The sequence below is a fragment of the Mobula hypostoma genome, chromosome X1 (genome assembly GCF_963921235.1).
Source record: "Mobula hypostoma chromosome X1, sMobHyp1.1, whole genome shotgun sequence".
NCBI classification, from domain to species: domain Eukaryota; kingdom Metazoa; phylum Chordata; class Chondrichthyes; order Myliobatiformes; family Myliobatidae; genus Mobula; species Mobula hypostoma.
Window position 1 is genome coordinate 49,306,132 of NC_086128.1, and position 15,860 is coordinate 49,321,991.

Below are 15,860 nucleotides of genomic sequence, written 5' to 3' on the forward strand. Positions count from 1 at the left end.
TTCCACATATTTTGTGAATTTTGGTTAAATAAAGATAGAGGTGCTGAGGCCCGAATTATTTTCAATTCCAGGTATCCAATTACTCAATATTAATTGAAATTTAGTTCCCCTTCAGCTTGGTATAAATGCAAGTCAAGAAGTGATTACTTCCTGTGCATAGACAGCCTACATCTGTCCCAGCCCCACATGACTTTGACCTAGACTGGGGCTGTTCAGTTTGTATTTTGCAGAGATATAATGAACCTACTATTACAATTAGTATAATAACATTTAATTTTCATCTTGTTTATAAACTTCTAATCATGGGGAGGTAGTAACACATTTCCAATACAACTGCTAAAATTTTAACTTGCCTCTTTGCCTTGTGTTTCAATGTCTTGAGTCCTCTGCTTGTATTGAATGGCTTCATCATATTGGTGCCTATGATGATGAAACATACAGATAGTTTACTTTATATTTGTACACAATACATATTGAACATACTGATTGTCAAAGTTGTAGTTGTAAAGTTATTGTATTTTTGTTTTTAATTGGGATCGGGAGTGCTGACCTATTAACACACAAAATGTTGGAGGAGCTCAATGAGTCAGGCAGCTTCTATGGAAATGAATAAACAGTCAATATTTTGGACCCAGGCCCTCCATCAGGACAGTCCTGATGACGGCTGTGGAGGCCAAGTCACTGGGTATATTTAAAGCAGTGTTTGATGGGTTCTTGTTTGGTAAAGTTGTCAAAGGTTATGGGAGAAGGGCAGAGAATGTAGTTGAGAGGGATAATAAATCAGCCATGATGAATGTCGGAGCAGACTCGATGGGCTGAATGGCCTAATTCTGCTCCTATGTCTTATGGCCTTATGGATCAAGCAGAAATTTTCCAAAAGGGCATTGTAACCATTAGTCACCATAAATGTTGCACTGCATTGCAGCAGAGGAGATTTTCTGGCAGAGTGACAGAAAGAAAATACACATCTCATTGCCAGGTAATGCTGACTGCAGCCGGTTTCCCAGAGCAGTCTCCCATCAATGTTTGAAACAGATTGCTCAGCGTCCTTTGCACAGGTTGAGATCAGGCAGGTGGAACAAGCACAAAGGTAGCCCTTGACTTGAGCTTTCCCTGCTCTTTTCCCATTAACCCCTTTGGACTGTGGATTGTCTTTTGTCCATCACTATTGAAACTACTTCCAGTACATTTTCAGGCAGTTCACTTCAGAGCAACAAACATGTTAAATGTTTCCATGTGTTAGAGAATCATAGATTTTTTAACTACACAGAAGATAGAAGGAGGTTAGTTGACCCATTGCTTACATAGATGACTCCTCCTTCCATGTCCTTGGTTCATAGCCCTTCAGGTTATGACCATTGTTATTTGTTACTTCTATAAATGATTTGGATGGGAATGAACAAGCCTTGATCAGTAAGTTTTCAGATCCGACCAAATTAGGAGGTGTTGTTGATGATGAAGAAGGTTATAGTAGATTAAAAAGGGATCTTGATCAGTTAGGGAAGTGGGCCAGGAGTGGCAAAGGATTTCAGTATAGATAAGTGTAAGGCAATGCATTCAGGAAAGTCAAAACACCCTAGAACTTATACTATGAATGGAAGGGCACTAGGAACTGTAAAGGAACAGAGGGACCTAAGAGTATAGGTGCATAGTTCTTTTTAAGCATCATCACAGACAATGGGGAGATGGAAGAGGAGCTTAGCATGGCTTCATCAGTCAGGGCAATGAGTATGGGAGATGGGACGAGTTCCAGTTGTATAAGTCATTGATGAGGCCGCATTTGGAGTACTGTGTACAGTTTTGGTTATCCTGTTAGGAAAGATGTGGATGAACTGGAAAACGAGCAGAAACGTATCAGGATATTGCCAGGACCAGAGGACCAGAGAACCTGAGTTATAGGGAGAGGTTGGCCAGGATAGGTCTTTATTCCTTGGAATGTAGGAGAATGAGGGTGACATAATAATGTTCAACATTATGAAAGGTATAGATAACAGCACTTTCCCTGGGGTAGAGAAGATCAAAACTAATGGGCATAGATTTAGGGGGGGAGAGGAAAGATTTAAAAGGGTTCTGAAGGGCAACTTTTTCACATGGAGGGCGGTGAGTATACGGAACGAGCTGCCAGAGGAAATGGCTGGGGCAGGTACAACAATATTATTTGAGGAGCACTTGGATAGGTATATGGAAGGGTGGGGCTTCAGAGGGAAATTGGCCAAAAGCCAGGGCACCATTGTCAGCGGGGACTGCTTAGGCTGAAGGGCCTGTATCCATACTGTATTGCTCTGTGAATCTATGACTCTTTAACCTGGAAATGCCATTAGTACATTTCAATCTCAGAAAAATAAGTCTTCCTTGAAATAAAAAGAGCTATTTTATTGATTATTTAGATACACATGTCCAAGAGCATTTACTGTGAGCAAGTGTGTGGAAGCTTAATTATACACCATGTTTCAGAAAGGATCTCAAATGGCCTCATGGAGGAGAGTTGAGATGATTTGGCAAATTGCCAAATTTCTAGAATAAGGATCTAGGACAAGGATTAGAAACATAGAAACATAGAAAACCTACAGCACAAAACAGGCCCTTCGGCCCACAAAGTTGTGCCAACATGTTCCTACCTTAGAAATTACTAGGGTTACCCATAGCCCTCTATTTTTCTAAGCTCTATGTACCTATCCAAAAGTCTCTTAAAAGACCCTATCGTATCCGCCTCCACCACTGTTGCTGGCAGCCCGTTCCATGCACTCACCACTCTCTGCATAAAAAACTTACCCCTGACATCTCCTCTGTACTTACTCCCCAGAACCTTAAACCTGTGCCCTCTTGTGGCAGCCACTCCAGCCCTGGGAAAAAGTCTCTGACTATTCACACAATCAATGCCTCTCATCATTTTGTACACCTCTATCAGGTCACCTCTCATCCTCTGTCGCTCCAAGGAGCAAAGGCCGAGTTCACTCAACCTGTTTTCATAAGGCATGCTCCCCAATCCAGCCAACATCCTTGTAAATCTCCTCTGCACCCTTTCTATGGTTTCCACATCCTTCCTGTAGTGAGGCGACCAGAACTGAGCACAGTACTCCAAGTGGGGTCTGACCAGTGTCCTATATAGCTGCAAAATTACCTCTCAGCTCTTAAGCTCAATCCCATGATTGATGAAGGCCAATACATTGTATGCCTTCTTAACCACAGAGTCAACCTGCGCAGCTGCTTTGAGCGTCCTATGGACTCGGACTCTAAGATCCCTCTGATCCTCCACACTGTCAAGAGTCTTACCATTAATACTATATTCTGCCATCATATTTGACTTATCAAAATGAACCACCTCACACTTATCTGGGTTGAACTCCATCTGCCGCTTCTCAGCCCAGTTTTGTATCCTATCAATGTCCCGCTGTAACCTCTGATATTTTAGGAACAGCTTCTTTCCCTCTGCCATCAGATTTCTGAACTCATGAATACGACCTTGCTATTCCTCTTTTGCACTATTTATTTATTTATTGGAATTTATGGCAATTTTTATATCTTGCACTGCACAGAAAAAGACTTTCATGTCAGTGATAATAAAATCTGATTCTGATTCTAAGGAAGAAATTGTCAACGGATTATTTGCATGGAGCTACCACTAACCTTTTTAGATCAAAGTTTGACATTCAATTGCTTGGTAGTTTGATTAACATCAAGAGATCCATAACTTGCCTTGAGTAAATTTAAAATCCTTACAAGCAGGTAAGATATCCTCAGCAAGAAAACTGATGGTTTATAAGGCATGCTGATGTAGTCATCAAGTAATAAAGAAGTCTATATCACTAAAAACACTTCCATACTCTTAACAGTGTTTATTGGCTAACCCTAACCCAATGGAAAGGAGAACTTTTATCTAACTTTACAAAAATAGATTCGCCATCAATTCTCTATTATAAATAAAATAAGGCATAGGAGCAAATCAGGCCATTCGGCCCATCAAGTCTGCTCCACAATTCCATCATGGCTGACTTATTAACCCTCTCAACCTTATTCTCTTGTCTTCTCCCAATAACCTCTGAAGCCCTGACTAATCAAAAACCTATCAACCTCTGCTTTAAATATACCCAATGACTTGGCCTCCACAGCTGTCTGTGGCAACTAATTCCACAGATTCACCACCCTCTGGCTAAGAAATTCCTCTCTATCTCTGTTTTAAATGGATGTCCTTCTATTCTGAAGCTGTGCTGTTTGGTCCTAGACTCCTCGACTATAGGAAACATCCTATTCACATTTACTCTATCTTGGCCTTTCAATATTCGATAGGTTTCAATCAGATCCCCCCTCATTCTTCTAAACTCCAATGAGTACAGGCACAGAGCCATCAAACACTCCTCATACATTGGCTATTTCATTCCTGGGATCATTCTCATGAACCTCCTCTGAAACCTCTTCAATGGCAACAAATCATTGTTTAGATAAGGGGACCAAAACTACTCACAATACTCCAAGTGCGGTCTCACCAATTCCTTAAAGAGTCTCAGCATTACATCCTTGCTTTTGCGTTCCAGTCCTCTTGAAGTAAATGCTAATATTGCTTACCACCAACTCACTCTGCAAGGTAACCTTTACAGAAGCCTGATCGAGGACTTTGCACCTCTGTTTTTCTAATATTCTCCTCATTCAGAAAATAGTCCACGCATTTACTCCTTCTGCTAATGTGCATGCCCATACACTTGCTGATACTGTATTCCATCTGCCACTGCTTTGCCCATTCGCCTGATCTGTCTCAGTCCTTTGCAGACTCCCTGCTTCCACAACACTGCCTGCCCCTCCACCTACCTTCATATCATCTGCAAACTTGGCCACAAAGTCATCAATTTCGTCATCCAAATCATAAACATGTAACATGAAAAGAAGTGAACATTGACCCCTGTGAAACACCACTAGTTACCAGCAGCCAGTCAGAAAAGGTTCCCTTTATTCCCATTCTTTCCCTTTTGCCAATCAGCCAGTCTTCTATCCATGCTAGCATCTTTCCTATTATACCATGGGCTCATATCATGCCTCATGTACAGCACCTTGATGAAGGCCTTCTGAAAATCCAGGTAAATAACATCCACTGATTCTTGTTTGTCTATCCTACCTGTAATTTCCTCAAAGAATTCCAACAGATTTGTCAGGCAAGATTTCCCCTTCAGGAAACCATGCTGAATTTGGCCTATTTTATCATATGTCTTCAAGTACCCTGAAACCTTATCTTTCATAATGGACTCCAACATCTTCCCAAACACTGAAGTCAGGCTAGCTGGCCAATAAGTTCCTTCCTTCTGCCTCCCTCCCTTCTTAAAGAGTGGAGTGATATAAACAATTTTCCAGTCCTCTGGAACCATTCCAGAAACTAGTGATTCTTGAAAGATCATTACTAATGCCTCCACAATCTCTTCAGCCACCTCTTTCAGACCGCTGCAGTGTTTGTTCATCTGGTCCAGTTGACATACCTACCTTCTGACCTTTCAGTTTCCAAGCACCTTCTCCTTAGTAATAGCAACTACACTCAATTCTGCCCCCTGACACTCTCAAATTTCTGGCATACCCTAGTGTCTTCCACAGTGAAGACTGACACAATATACTTATTAAGTTCATCTGACATTTCTTTGTCCATCATTACTACCTTTCCAGCATCATTTTCCAACGGTCCAGTATTCACTCTGACCTCTCTTTTACTCTATATATATCTGAAAAATCTTTTCGTAAATTATTTTATATTATTGGCTATCTTACCTTTATATTTAATCTTTTCTCTCTTCATGGCCTTTTTAGTTAGAAACATAGAAACATAGAAAACCTACAGCACAATACAGGCCCTTCGGCCCACAATGCTGTGCTGAATATGTACTTAAATTACCTAGGGATACCCATAGACCTCTACTTTTCTAAGCTCTGCCTGCTGTTGGTTTTTGAAAGCATCCTAATCTTCCAACTTCTTACTAATTTTGCTCAATTATATGCCTTCTCTTTTGCTTTTATGCTGCCCTTGATTTCCCTTGTCAGCTACGTTTGTTTCATCCTCCCTTTAGAATATTTTTTCATTTTTGGGATGTATCTTCCCCGCGCATTCCAAATTGCTGCAGAAAATCCAGTCGTTGCTGCTCTGCCGTCATCCTTCTTTGTGTCCCTTCCAATTAACTTAATCCAGTTGTTGCTTCTCTCTCAAGCCTCTGTAATTCCCTTCACTCCACTATAATACTGATACATCTGACTTTATATTTTCTCTCTCAAGTTGCAGGATGAATTATATCATATTATGATCTACAAATTCCCTCTCTTGGGATCCAGCACCAACCTGATTTTCCCAATCTACCTGCATATTGAAATCTCCTGTGATATTCAGCTTTCAGCTATGATCTGCTATCAGCCACAACTCAGTGATGCCCACAATGTCATACCTACCAATCTCTAACTGCACTACAAGATCATCTACCTTATTCTATATGCTGCGTGCATTCGAATATAACACCTTCAGTCCTGTTTTCATCACCCTGTTTGATTTGGTCTCCATGTTACACTTCAACTTAGCCCACTGACTGCAAATTTGTTTTATCATCTGCCTGTCCTTCCTCACAGTCTCACTATACAATGCATCTATTTGTGTATCAACTGCTCCATCCTCATCCCAATCACTCTGGCTCCCATCCCCCTACCAAATTAGCTCTAACAAAACTACCCACAAAAATATTGGTGCCCCTTGGGTTCAGGTGTAACCTGCCCTTTTTGTACAGGTCGTACCTTCCACAGAAGCTGTCCTAATGATCCAGAGATCACTTCCTCAGTTATGCATTGATCTGCCAAATCATCCTATCCTTACTGAGGTGTGGCACAGTCAGCAATAGATAGATTCCCATGCATGAGGTCCTGCATTTCATTTTTCCACCGAACTCGCTATATTCTTTCTTTAAGACCTCCTCCTTTTTCCTACCTATGTCATTGCTACCAATATATTGCACGATTTCTGGCTGTTCACACTCCCCAATTAGAATGCTGTGGACCCAACCTGAGGCACCCCTGACTCTGGTACCTGGGAGACAACATACCATCTGGGTGTCTCTTTCCCTCCCTTCTGAGCCTGAGAGCCAGACTCTGTGCCAGAGACCAGGTCGCTGCAGCTTCCTCCACCCACAAAAGTATCCAAAGCAATATACTTGTTATTGAGGAGAATGGCTACAGAGGTACTCTGCACTGGCTGCCTATTCCTTTTCTCTCTCTCCTAACATTCAGCCAGAGGTCTCCCAGAGTTCCCACATCTGATACATAGAAGATACCATTAACCTTGGATCCATTCTCAATGCACTGGCTATGTATTAATAGACAAAGAAAGAGAAAAAAGAAAAACTAACTGGAAATTTACCTAGCGCTGTACTTACTTACTTAAAGCTTTGGCCTGTTCTTGCCAATGCCTGTTGAGCCAAAGCCTTCCACTCTCACCTTGGTCTTCTCCAACAATAGCCACCCACTTGCACCTCGCTTTTTTTTATTGACCCTTGCTAAGTTACTAATAACCTAAGCAATCTCCCACTCCACAGACAAGTCCTCACTCACTTTTTAAAACCTTTTAATAATAAATATATGGATATTTGAAGTAATTTTAACTTGCATCTGAAAAGATGGTCACTTTACCTGTGTTTTGAGAGCAAGGTATTCAACAGAGTTGTTTTCATGTTGGCCCTTATCTGATCTTTGGCTAGCATCCCTTCTATTATTTGAAGACTAATCCCATGAATTGTGATTTCCTTCAGGCCCAGTAAGACAGCACCTGATAGAGAAAAAGAAATCTGTTCTAATTTGCAAAAGACGTATTGGTAACATCATCACAAGTAAATTAGTTTTACATATTAAGGTTGGTCTCACAGAAAATATTTGCAGGACAGTTTTAGAACAATTGGAACAGAGTTATTGCACACACCATTTTTGATCACCATTTGTACTTCCAGGAGACTCCTGAAGCTGAGACAAGGGACATGTGGTTGACTCCAACGGTTTGTGTCCAGATCCAAATTCTCCTCATACTTGATCCATCGCCCTCTTTCCTTCCAGTAATATTGGTCTCCATCCTTCATTAGTTCATTCATTTCAACAAATACCTGAGGTAAGACCCAGAAGGAGGAGATGAAGTGACTGTACAATGACAAAACATATTGGTTTTCTCTGAGCAATTGAATAAATATGAGCTTTTAGTGTTTGTTCAACAACTCATTTCTATTGGGCTAAATCATAACCTAAATTTATTTTCTGCTTGTTTTAATATTTAAATGATACTTTGTTCTGTGCTACAGGAATGACAATCTTGGTTTCATTATATTTACAATATTAGATAATTAATTATACAAAAGAAATAACAATACATTTGATTCTGAAACTAAAATATGTAAAACTTCCACGGGTGGAGATAAGGAAGTTTGATTAACTATTAATTGGCCATGTGTTACACAATGATCACACTGATCACTTCACAAATGCAGAGGTTCAAGAACAGATACTTCCCTTCAACTTCAATTCGGTTCTCGAGCAAAATGGCAAAACACTAATCACCACAGTTGCGCAACATTATGACCACTAAATTTATTGGCACTAAAATTGACTTTTTTGTTCTATTTGTTCTTTCTTGTAAAAATTGTGGATGACTTATGTCTGATTTATGTTTTCTTGCGGATGCTGGTATCTGATAGTGTGCCTGTGATGCCACTGCAATAAGTTTTTCGTTGCTCCTGTGTGTACATATACTTGCAAATATGACAAAAATTCCACTTTGACTTTGTTAGTATGATCATTATGCTGCAGGGAATTTCACTTCAATTAATTATGCAAATATGACCTGGAAGAATCCTGAACCACAATGGTGAAAGATAAACAAATTCTGATATTAGTGAGCAGAGGAACAATTATTTAAACATCAGTGGAACTTTGCTAAGCAGGTAATTATGGAATTCCTTGTATGGAAAAACAGGAAAAATTATCAATAGGAAAAAATACTGAAACACTATGACAAGGGAGAGAGATTGTTGCCTTTAAAGGTCACAGTATGATTAGAAATCTTTTGAGTTAACAAAGCAGATATTATAATTTCACTTGATAGTTAAGATAATATGAATAATTCTTGCAAATCATTGATATGGAAAAGCATGCCCTTACTTAAGAGGGATGTGTTAAAGTGTGGGACAATAAAATCAGCCTTGGAATTTAACATTAGAATTTACTGCCTTCTAGAATATTCCAAGATGGTGCCCAATCCATGATGGCACTGAAACATGGTGACTCTTTATGAGCCTGCTTTAGCTCATTACATTTATTATAATTATATTGACTCATACCAACTTTTGGTGATGCACCATAGAAAGCATCCTATCCAGAGACAACACAGCTTGCTGTGGCATCTCACAATCTGCTGGTGGAACTCAACAGGTCGAGCAGCATCAGAGGAAGCAAAGAAATGGTCAATTTTTCTGGGTCGAAACCCTGCATCAGGACTGAGAATGGAGAGGTGAAGTGGCCAATGTAGAGAGGGGGGTAATGACAAAGGATTATGAGGTGATTGGTGGACTGAGGAGGGATGTGTGATAACAAGCAGGTTGTGCCAGGTAAGTGAGGCGAAGTGTGGCAGATTTGGGAGACTGTCGCATCCTGTCAATGTGGCATCCTGTCACCCTTTGTAACCTACAACAACCTTCTACACTATCCACAACACCAGCAGCCTTTGTGTCATCTGCAGGCTTACTAATCTACTCTGCTACTTCTTCATCTAAGTCATTCATAAAAAAATCACAAACACAGAACAGATCCCTGCAGAACATCGCTGGTCACCAATATCCAGGCAGAATAAGCTCCATCTACTACCACTGTCTGCCTTCTGTGGTCAAACTAATTCAAAATTGACACAGCCTGGTTTCACTGGATCCCAAGCCTCCTGACTCTCTGATCAAATCCTCTTGTCAAATTCCTTACTAAAATCCATATCCACCAGATCCACTGCTCTAGCTTCATCAATTTGTTTTGTCACTTGCTCAAAAAATCCAGTCAGACTTGTGAGGCATGACTTGCCCCTCACAAAACCATTTTGACTGTCCCCAATGAGCCTATGCCTCTCTAAATGCTCATAAATCCTGTCTCTAAGAATCCTCTTCAATAGTTTGCCCACCACTGACATCAGATTCACTGGTCTGTAATTCCCAGTTATCTCTATTACCTTTCTTGAACAAAGGAATTACATGTGCATCACCAGGAGGTGGGGATCTCAGGGGGGAAATGGGAGGAAGAAATAGTAAATGTAGTGTGGGTGCTGGTGGGTGGTGGGATATGAGGTCAGAAGGTAAGGGACTGTGGTGTGGTACGGCAACTGCTCTGCTGAAGACCACAAGAAATTGTAGAGATTTTTGAAAACAGACCAGTCCATCATGCAAACCAGCCTTCCCTCCATCGACTCCGTCTACACCTTGGAAAATCAGCCAACAAAATCAAGGATCTCTCCCACCCTGGCCATCTTCTCTTCTCCCCTCTCTCATTGGGCAGAGCGTACAAAAGCCTGACAACATAAGCCATCAGATTCAAAGACAGCTTCTATCCCACTCTCAACAGTCTCTTGAATGGAACTCTCATACACTAAACGATGAAGCCTCGATCTCTCAATCTACCTAACCGCGCCCCTTGAAATTTATTTGTCAACCTGCATTGCACTTTCTCTGAAGCTGCAACATTATAAAGTATATTCTGCATTCTGTTTTCTTATTTCTAACTCAAAGCTTCTTTATATGATTGTAACGGAAAGTTGTTGATAAATTGCCAAAATGAAACTTTCTTATACCTGCATTTTTTGTCTTATTGTCCATGAAAGTACGGCATGACCTGCCTGGATTGCACGCAAAACAAAAGCTTTTCACTGTATCTCCATATACATAACAATAATAAACTGTTCCAATATTACTGACACTGTTTTAAAATAGAGTCTACGTACTATATTAAAACAATGTAATCATAAAAAATATGGAGCTGACAAGTGAATAATAAAGGACAGCTGAAGGTTTAGATCCACCTCAACAAGGCCTAGGTGTAAGATAAAAAATAAATTACATTTAACACTATTGGGACTTGGTTTTTCTACGGCCCTCACTGTTTAGCTATGCAGTGAACTAACAACTTCTCAAAAATCACCCGAGACAGAAGCTTTCTTCTGGTTTTTAATGTGATCTCTTTTCTTTAAAAAGATATTGCTATTTCAAGGGCAAATAAAGAGTAAATGGAGATGTATGTCTTTCCACCGTGTGCTTCAAATAGAGTAACAACTGCCCAGGAAATTATATAAAAAACAGCTTACATGTAGGAAGTGATGCTCATACAAAATGAACTGTAACTCTAGAAGCCAGAACAGTTTTCATGGGAAAATAAATAAAACAAAGGAATAGATTTCCAAAAGTGTGAGTGTAATTGCTCAGGATTGTTTTAACGCAACTTAAATCAGACTTCATTCCACTCATGTGAAGATTAGCCCGATGACAATCTCAGGAAGAAAGACGTTAATGGAGCTCTTTCACGTAGCCCTTACTACATTTTTCAGAATTGACAAATTATTGCGAAATCCTGTAGATGTGATCAAATAATTAATAGTTAGAATCCCACTTCTTCCTTCCTGTCGTAATATAGTTTAATCTCTTGTTTGAACAGTTACAGTAAGACTTTATCTCCTTAAACTGTACCTTGCTAAAGGCATCTTCTCCAAATTCTTTGGCATGTTTCTCAGACTGAGGAGGATGACTCGCTTTGGGATCTGTTTACAAACAGAATGAATATCGGAACAGTAATTTTAAAACATTTATTGTTACTGAAAAAACTTTATACTTTTTAATTTATGATTTATTTCAATTTTGATAGTCAGTACTCCAGCCACGCTGTCTTCTTCCTAACATGACCACATTGTAGAAATCGATTTCTCTCAGACTATAAGCTCTTTCGTAATATACTACACTCCACACAGTGTGATTCAGATGTTAACCATTTGATACTGAGAGCCAATAGTTAGATTAGAAAAACTGGATTGAATTCAACTACAGAATAGCAAGTGCCATTTTGATAGAGAACACCAAGAGAATGCAAAGTAAGTTTTGGGAATGTGAGCACCAACTGAGGAGCCCAGTCTTTCCACTGTAATTTATTTACAGCTACGAGACCAGGAATTGAGATAGATGATATCCTGATCACAGTGCAACATAAAATTAAACCACCAGAAATGGCAATGTCAAATGAAAAGTCATTTAATGAGATTTGGAGTTTGGAGTTTATACAATTAATTAGACTGTAAGAATAGAATACTGCATTAAGCACACATTTTTTTTCATTTGTTTTGATTATCGACTATACCGAGTGAAAGTTGCATATCCAACATTAGACATTGGTGGCTTTTTAAAGACTCACCAAAAAATGTGAATTATTTTATCATTTATTTTCTTCAAGTCCTGGCAATGTTCACTGTTGTGTCTGGTACTGTAGCCAGGTCAGTCTTGGATCAGGCATTTGAGGCTTTTATCTGACTTTTCTTGATTGCACATAAAGGTGAGAATTTTATGTACAACATAACCATTAAATGTTTATTTAATAGATTTAGATCCAGCTTTATACAGACACAGGCACAAGTCAAAATTTGCTTAATACACCTATGTGGTTATACCAAATCATAATAAATTGCACATGCAATCATTCTGTGGAATCTTTTGAAGTGTCAGTATTTTACAGATACATAGTATTATTATAAACCTCCAATAAATTACTAACATATTATGTTATTAAAGACTTATGTAATTTTGGAAGCTGAGTTATAAATTATGTTTAAGCCTAACACTGTCAACACACCTTCAATCCTGAGGATATGTTGAAGATGAAGAAGACTATATTCCAAATCAACTGTTACTAACTTTTCCTTAAAATTATGCAGATGACATTGCTAATCAGTTTTTAAAATGTACAGCATGCCTTGACATAGTTGTGCAGAGTTATATTTTGATGTTTTAATAACAAGAAATTTTAAAGTGATCAACTTGTTGAAAACATTAAGTATAAGGAGTGAAATATGCCACTTACCCTTTTGGAGAAGTGTTTTGTCTTTGCTACAAAAACAGAAACAATAACAAAATTAGAAACCAATTGTAGGGATATCACTAATTATATATAGTCCATAATTGTTGTGAATAGGTGGAAATTTCATCCATGTAGAACTTTGACATTTTCATTACTAATGAACAACTGAATAATTTTTAACAATATTATTTGAGGTACTTCCCCTTTCAAACACTGGATTTCCTGAACTGCTGTTAATATATATCTCAAGGAAATAGTAGAAGGAAAAGTACAAGATTTATATTAACCAGACATGATTGTGCTGAAGATACTCTTTCCTATTTGGTGACGCAATCAAACTCAAGTAATTTCTCTTTATATACATCATACAATTCAAATACGAACAGACAAAATTGTAAGACAGGAAAAGACCAGCCAGTTTATTAATCTTGCATGGGGTGGAGACAATTCATATCTTCATACATGGGAGGCAATAAAACAAAACAACTATTTATTTCTGGGCAATAAGAGAAAAAATGCAGGTATAAGGAGGTTTCATATTCGCAATTTATCAACAACTTTCCATTACAATCATATAAAGAAGCTTTGATGTGTTCACTTACCCAGAATCATCAGTACGTTGCTTGGGAGTGAACTTCTGATGAGGCTTTGGACTTGGCTCATCAGGGGATAGCTGTATAGAGAAAAAATGAGTAATTACTAATTGTTACAGAATTGATAAAAAAAATTACAATTTACAAGCATCAAAATCCAATTAAGAAGTGGTCAACAACTGAAGGCATCAAGACCATGTGAACACTTTTACTCCCATATTCCATTTACAATCATTTCATAGGATTTATCCTTGGCCCAGCACATAAGTGCCATTATGACAAAAGCATGGCAGTGCCTCTACTCTCTTAGAAGTTTGTGAAGGTTCGGCATGTCATTTAAAACTTTGACAAACTTCCATGGATGTGTAGTGGAGAGTATATTGACTGGATACATCACAGCCTGACATGGAAACACCAATGTCCTTGTATAGAAAAGCCTACAAAAAGCAGTGAATGTGTCCCAGTCCATCACGTGTGAAGCTTCCTCCACCATTAAGCACTTCTACATGGGGCACTGTTACATGAAGGCAGCATCCATCATCAAGATCCCCAGCATCCAGGCCATGCTCTCTTCTCACTGTCGCCATCAGGAAGTAGGTACAGGAGCTTCAGGTCCCACACCAACAGGTTCAGGAATAGTTATTACCCCTCAACCATCAAGCTCTTGAACCAGAGGAATAATGTCACTCATCTTCACTCGCCCCATCATTGGACTGTTCCCACAACCAGGATTTCAAACTAGGCCCTTTCAAGGACTTCTCATCTGATGTTCTCAATATTTATTGCGTATGTATTCTTTTTCTCTCTTTCTTTTTGTATTTGCAGAGTTTAATGTTTTCCTCTTGCACATTGGTTGTTGGCCATCATGTTGGGTGTGTTTTTTTATTGATTCTGTTGTGTTTCTTGTACTTACTGGAATTGCCTGCAAGAAAATGAATCTTGAGGTTGTATATGGTGACAATAAATTTACTTTGAACTTTGATGGTTTTACACCTTGTGATTGAATGACAACCAAGAAAAGGTATATTCATCCTATTACCATCCCCACTCTGGTGACCCTTTTCTCATAAAGGACATACTATTATGCATCCCATTAAAATAATACACATGTATACCTGTATGTTATATCACAGCAATATATGTTATATCCTCCCATAGTAGAATATCAGTATATATCAAGCAGTAACTAAAAATTACTCATAATTTGTCACTTACTATGGCTTCATAGGAACTATTTAATATGTGAGTTCAGTCAGGTGATTAGATTTCTCTCTGGCTTGCCAAAGTTTTGTATTCTATTTCTGTTTTAGCTGATATGATGCCATTTTTTTATATTAGTTGTTGAATTATCATATTTTTAAAATGTCTTTGACAATTTATCTCTCACAGTCTTATCTACAGTGATCAGAGAGCAGTTGTGAAAAGATGAAAGCCTATTTTCTAATTTGGAGCTAATGAAGGGTGGAAGAGACAATGTTTCATTTTTTTAAATCTATTTGTGGGATGTGAATATCACTGGTGATGATTGTCCAGCTCTATTTGCTCTCCCATGGAAAAAAAGCAGTTGTGGGTTGCTGCAGGCAAAAAATTAAAATATGTGCACATAGGTCTTTCCTCTGTGTTTCGTTGTCTGTAATATGGCTCTCTATAACAGTGTGGAGCTGTGTCCACATATGGTACTATATTAATATTGTATGATTATCCTTCCACTGTGTGTTGATTATTTCTGCCCTGATAAGTTCACACCCAATTCATGGCTCTCTGACGGATGCAGCTTTTAACAATGCTGAAGAACTCACAAACACACAATGCTGAAGAACTCACAAACACACAATGCTGAAGAACTCACAAGAACTCACAAATGTTGGCAAATTAACAACCCTTCAGTGTTGTCTCCATTCACCATCTGTTCCATAGGTCCTAGATTTCTGGACCTCTGCCCCTGCATTCAGGTATCTGTAGACCTCTTTCTTTTCCCTTGAGGAAAGCTGGATCTCCCAATTCAGGAACACCTTATGTCTGTGGTGAATTAGTTCCCTTGATCTCCTGGACTTTCTCATGAACTCAGTCCTGGTTCTACTTACTAGAAAAGCCAAGTATCTCTTCACAGCTGCAGTGCTTCTGTGGATCCTGATATTCTTGAGATAATCAAGAGGATTATGTGGTGGTCCAGAGTTATTAGTGCCC

General features: G+C 38.9%; 1 protein-coding gene across 3 annotated transcripts in view; it reads right to left on the minus strand.

Moving 5' to 3' along the window:
• The window catches only part of LOC134340197 (anion exchange protein 2-like), an 84,951-nt gene that overhangs the window by 51,617 nt on the left and 17,474 nt on the right, over window positions 1–15,860 (minus strand). For all 3 annotated transcript variants that reach the window (XR_010016494.1, XM_063037172.1, XM_063037173.1), the window contains 6 exons: window positions 13,683–13,753; window positions 13,084–13,109; window positions 11,706–11,776; window positions 7,925–8,102; window positions 7,639–7,774; window positions 354–420 (listed from right to left, as the gene is read on the minus strand). Coding sequence is in view for 2 of the 3 variants with exons in the window: in XM_063037172.1 (XP_062893242.1) it covers window positions 354–420; window positions 7,639–7,774; window positions 7,925–8,102; window positions 11,706–11,776; window positions 13,084–13,109; window positions 13,683–13,753 (549 nt within the window). In the remaining variant the exon portion in view is untranslated. The remainder of the gene's footprint in view (window positions 1–353; window positions 421–7,638; window positions 7,775–7,924; window positions 8,103–11,705; window positions 11,777–13,083; window positions 13,110–13,682; window positions 13,754–15,860) is intronic.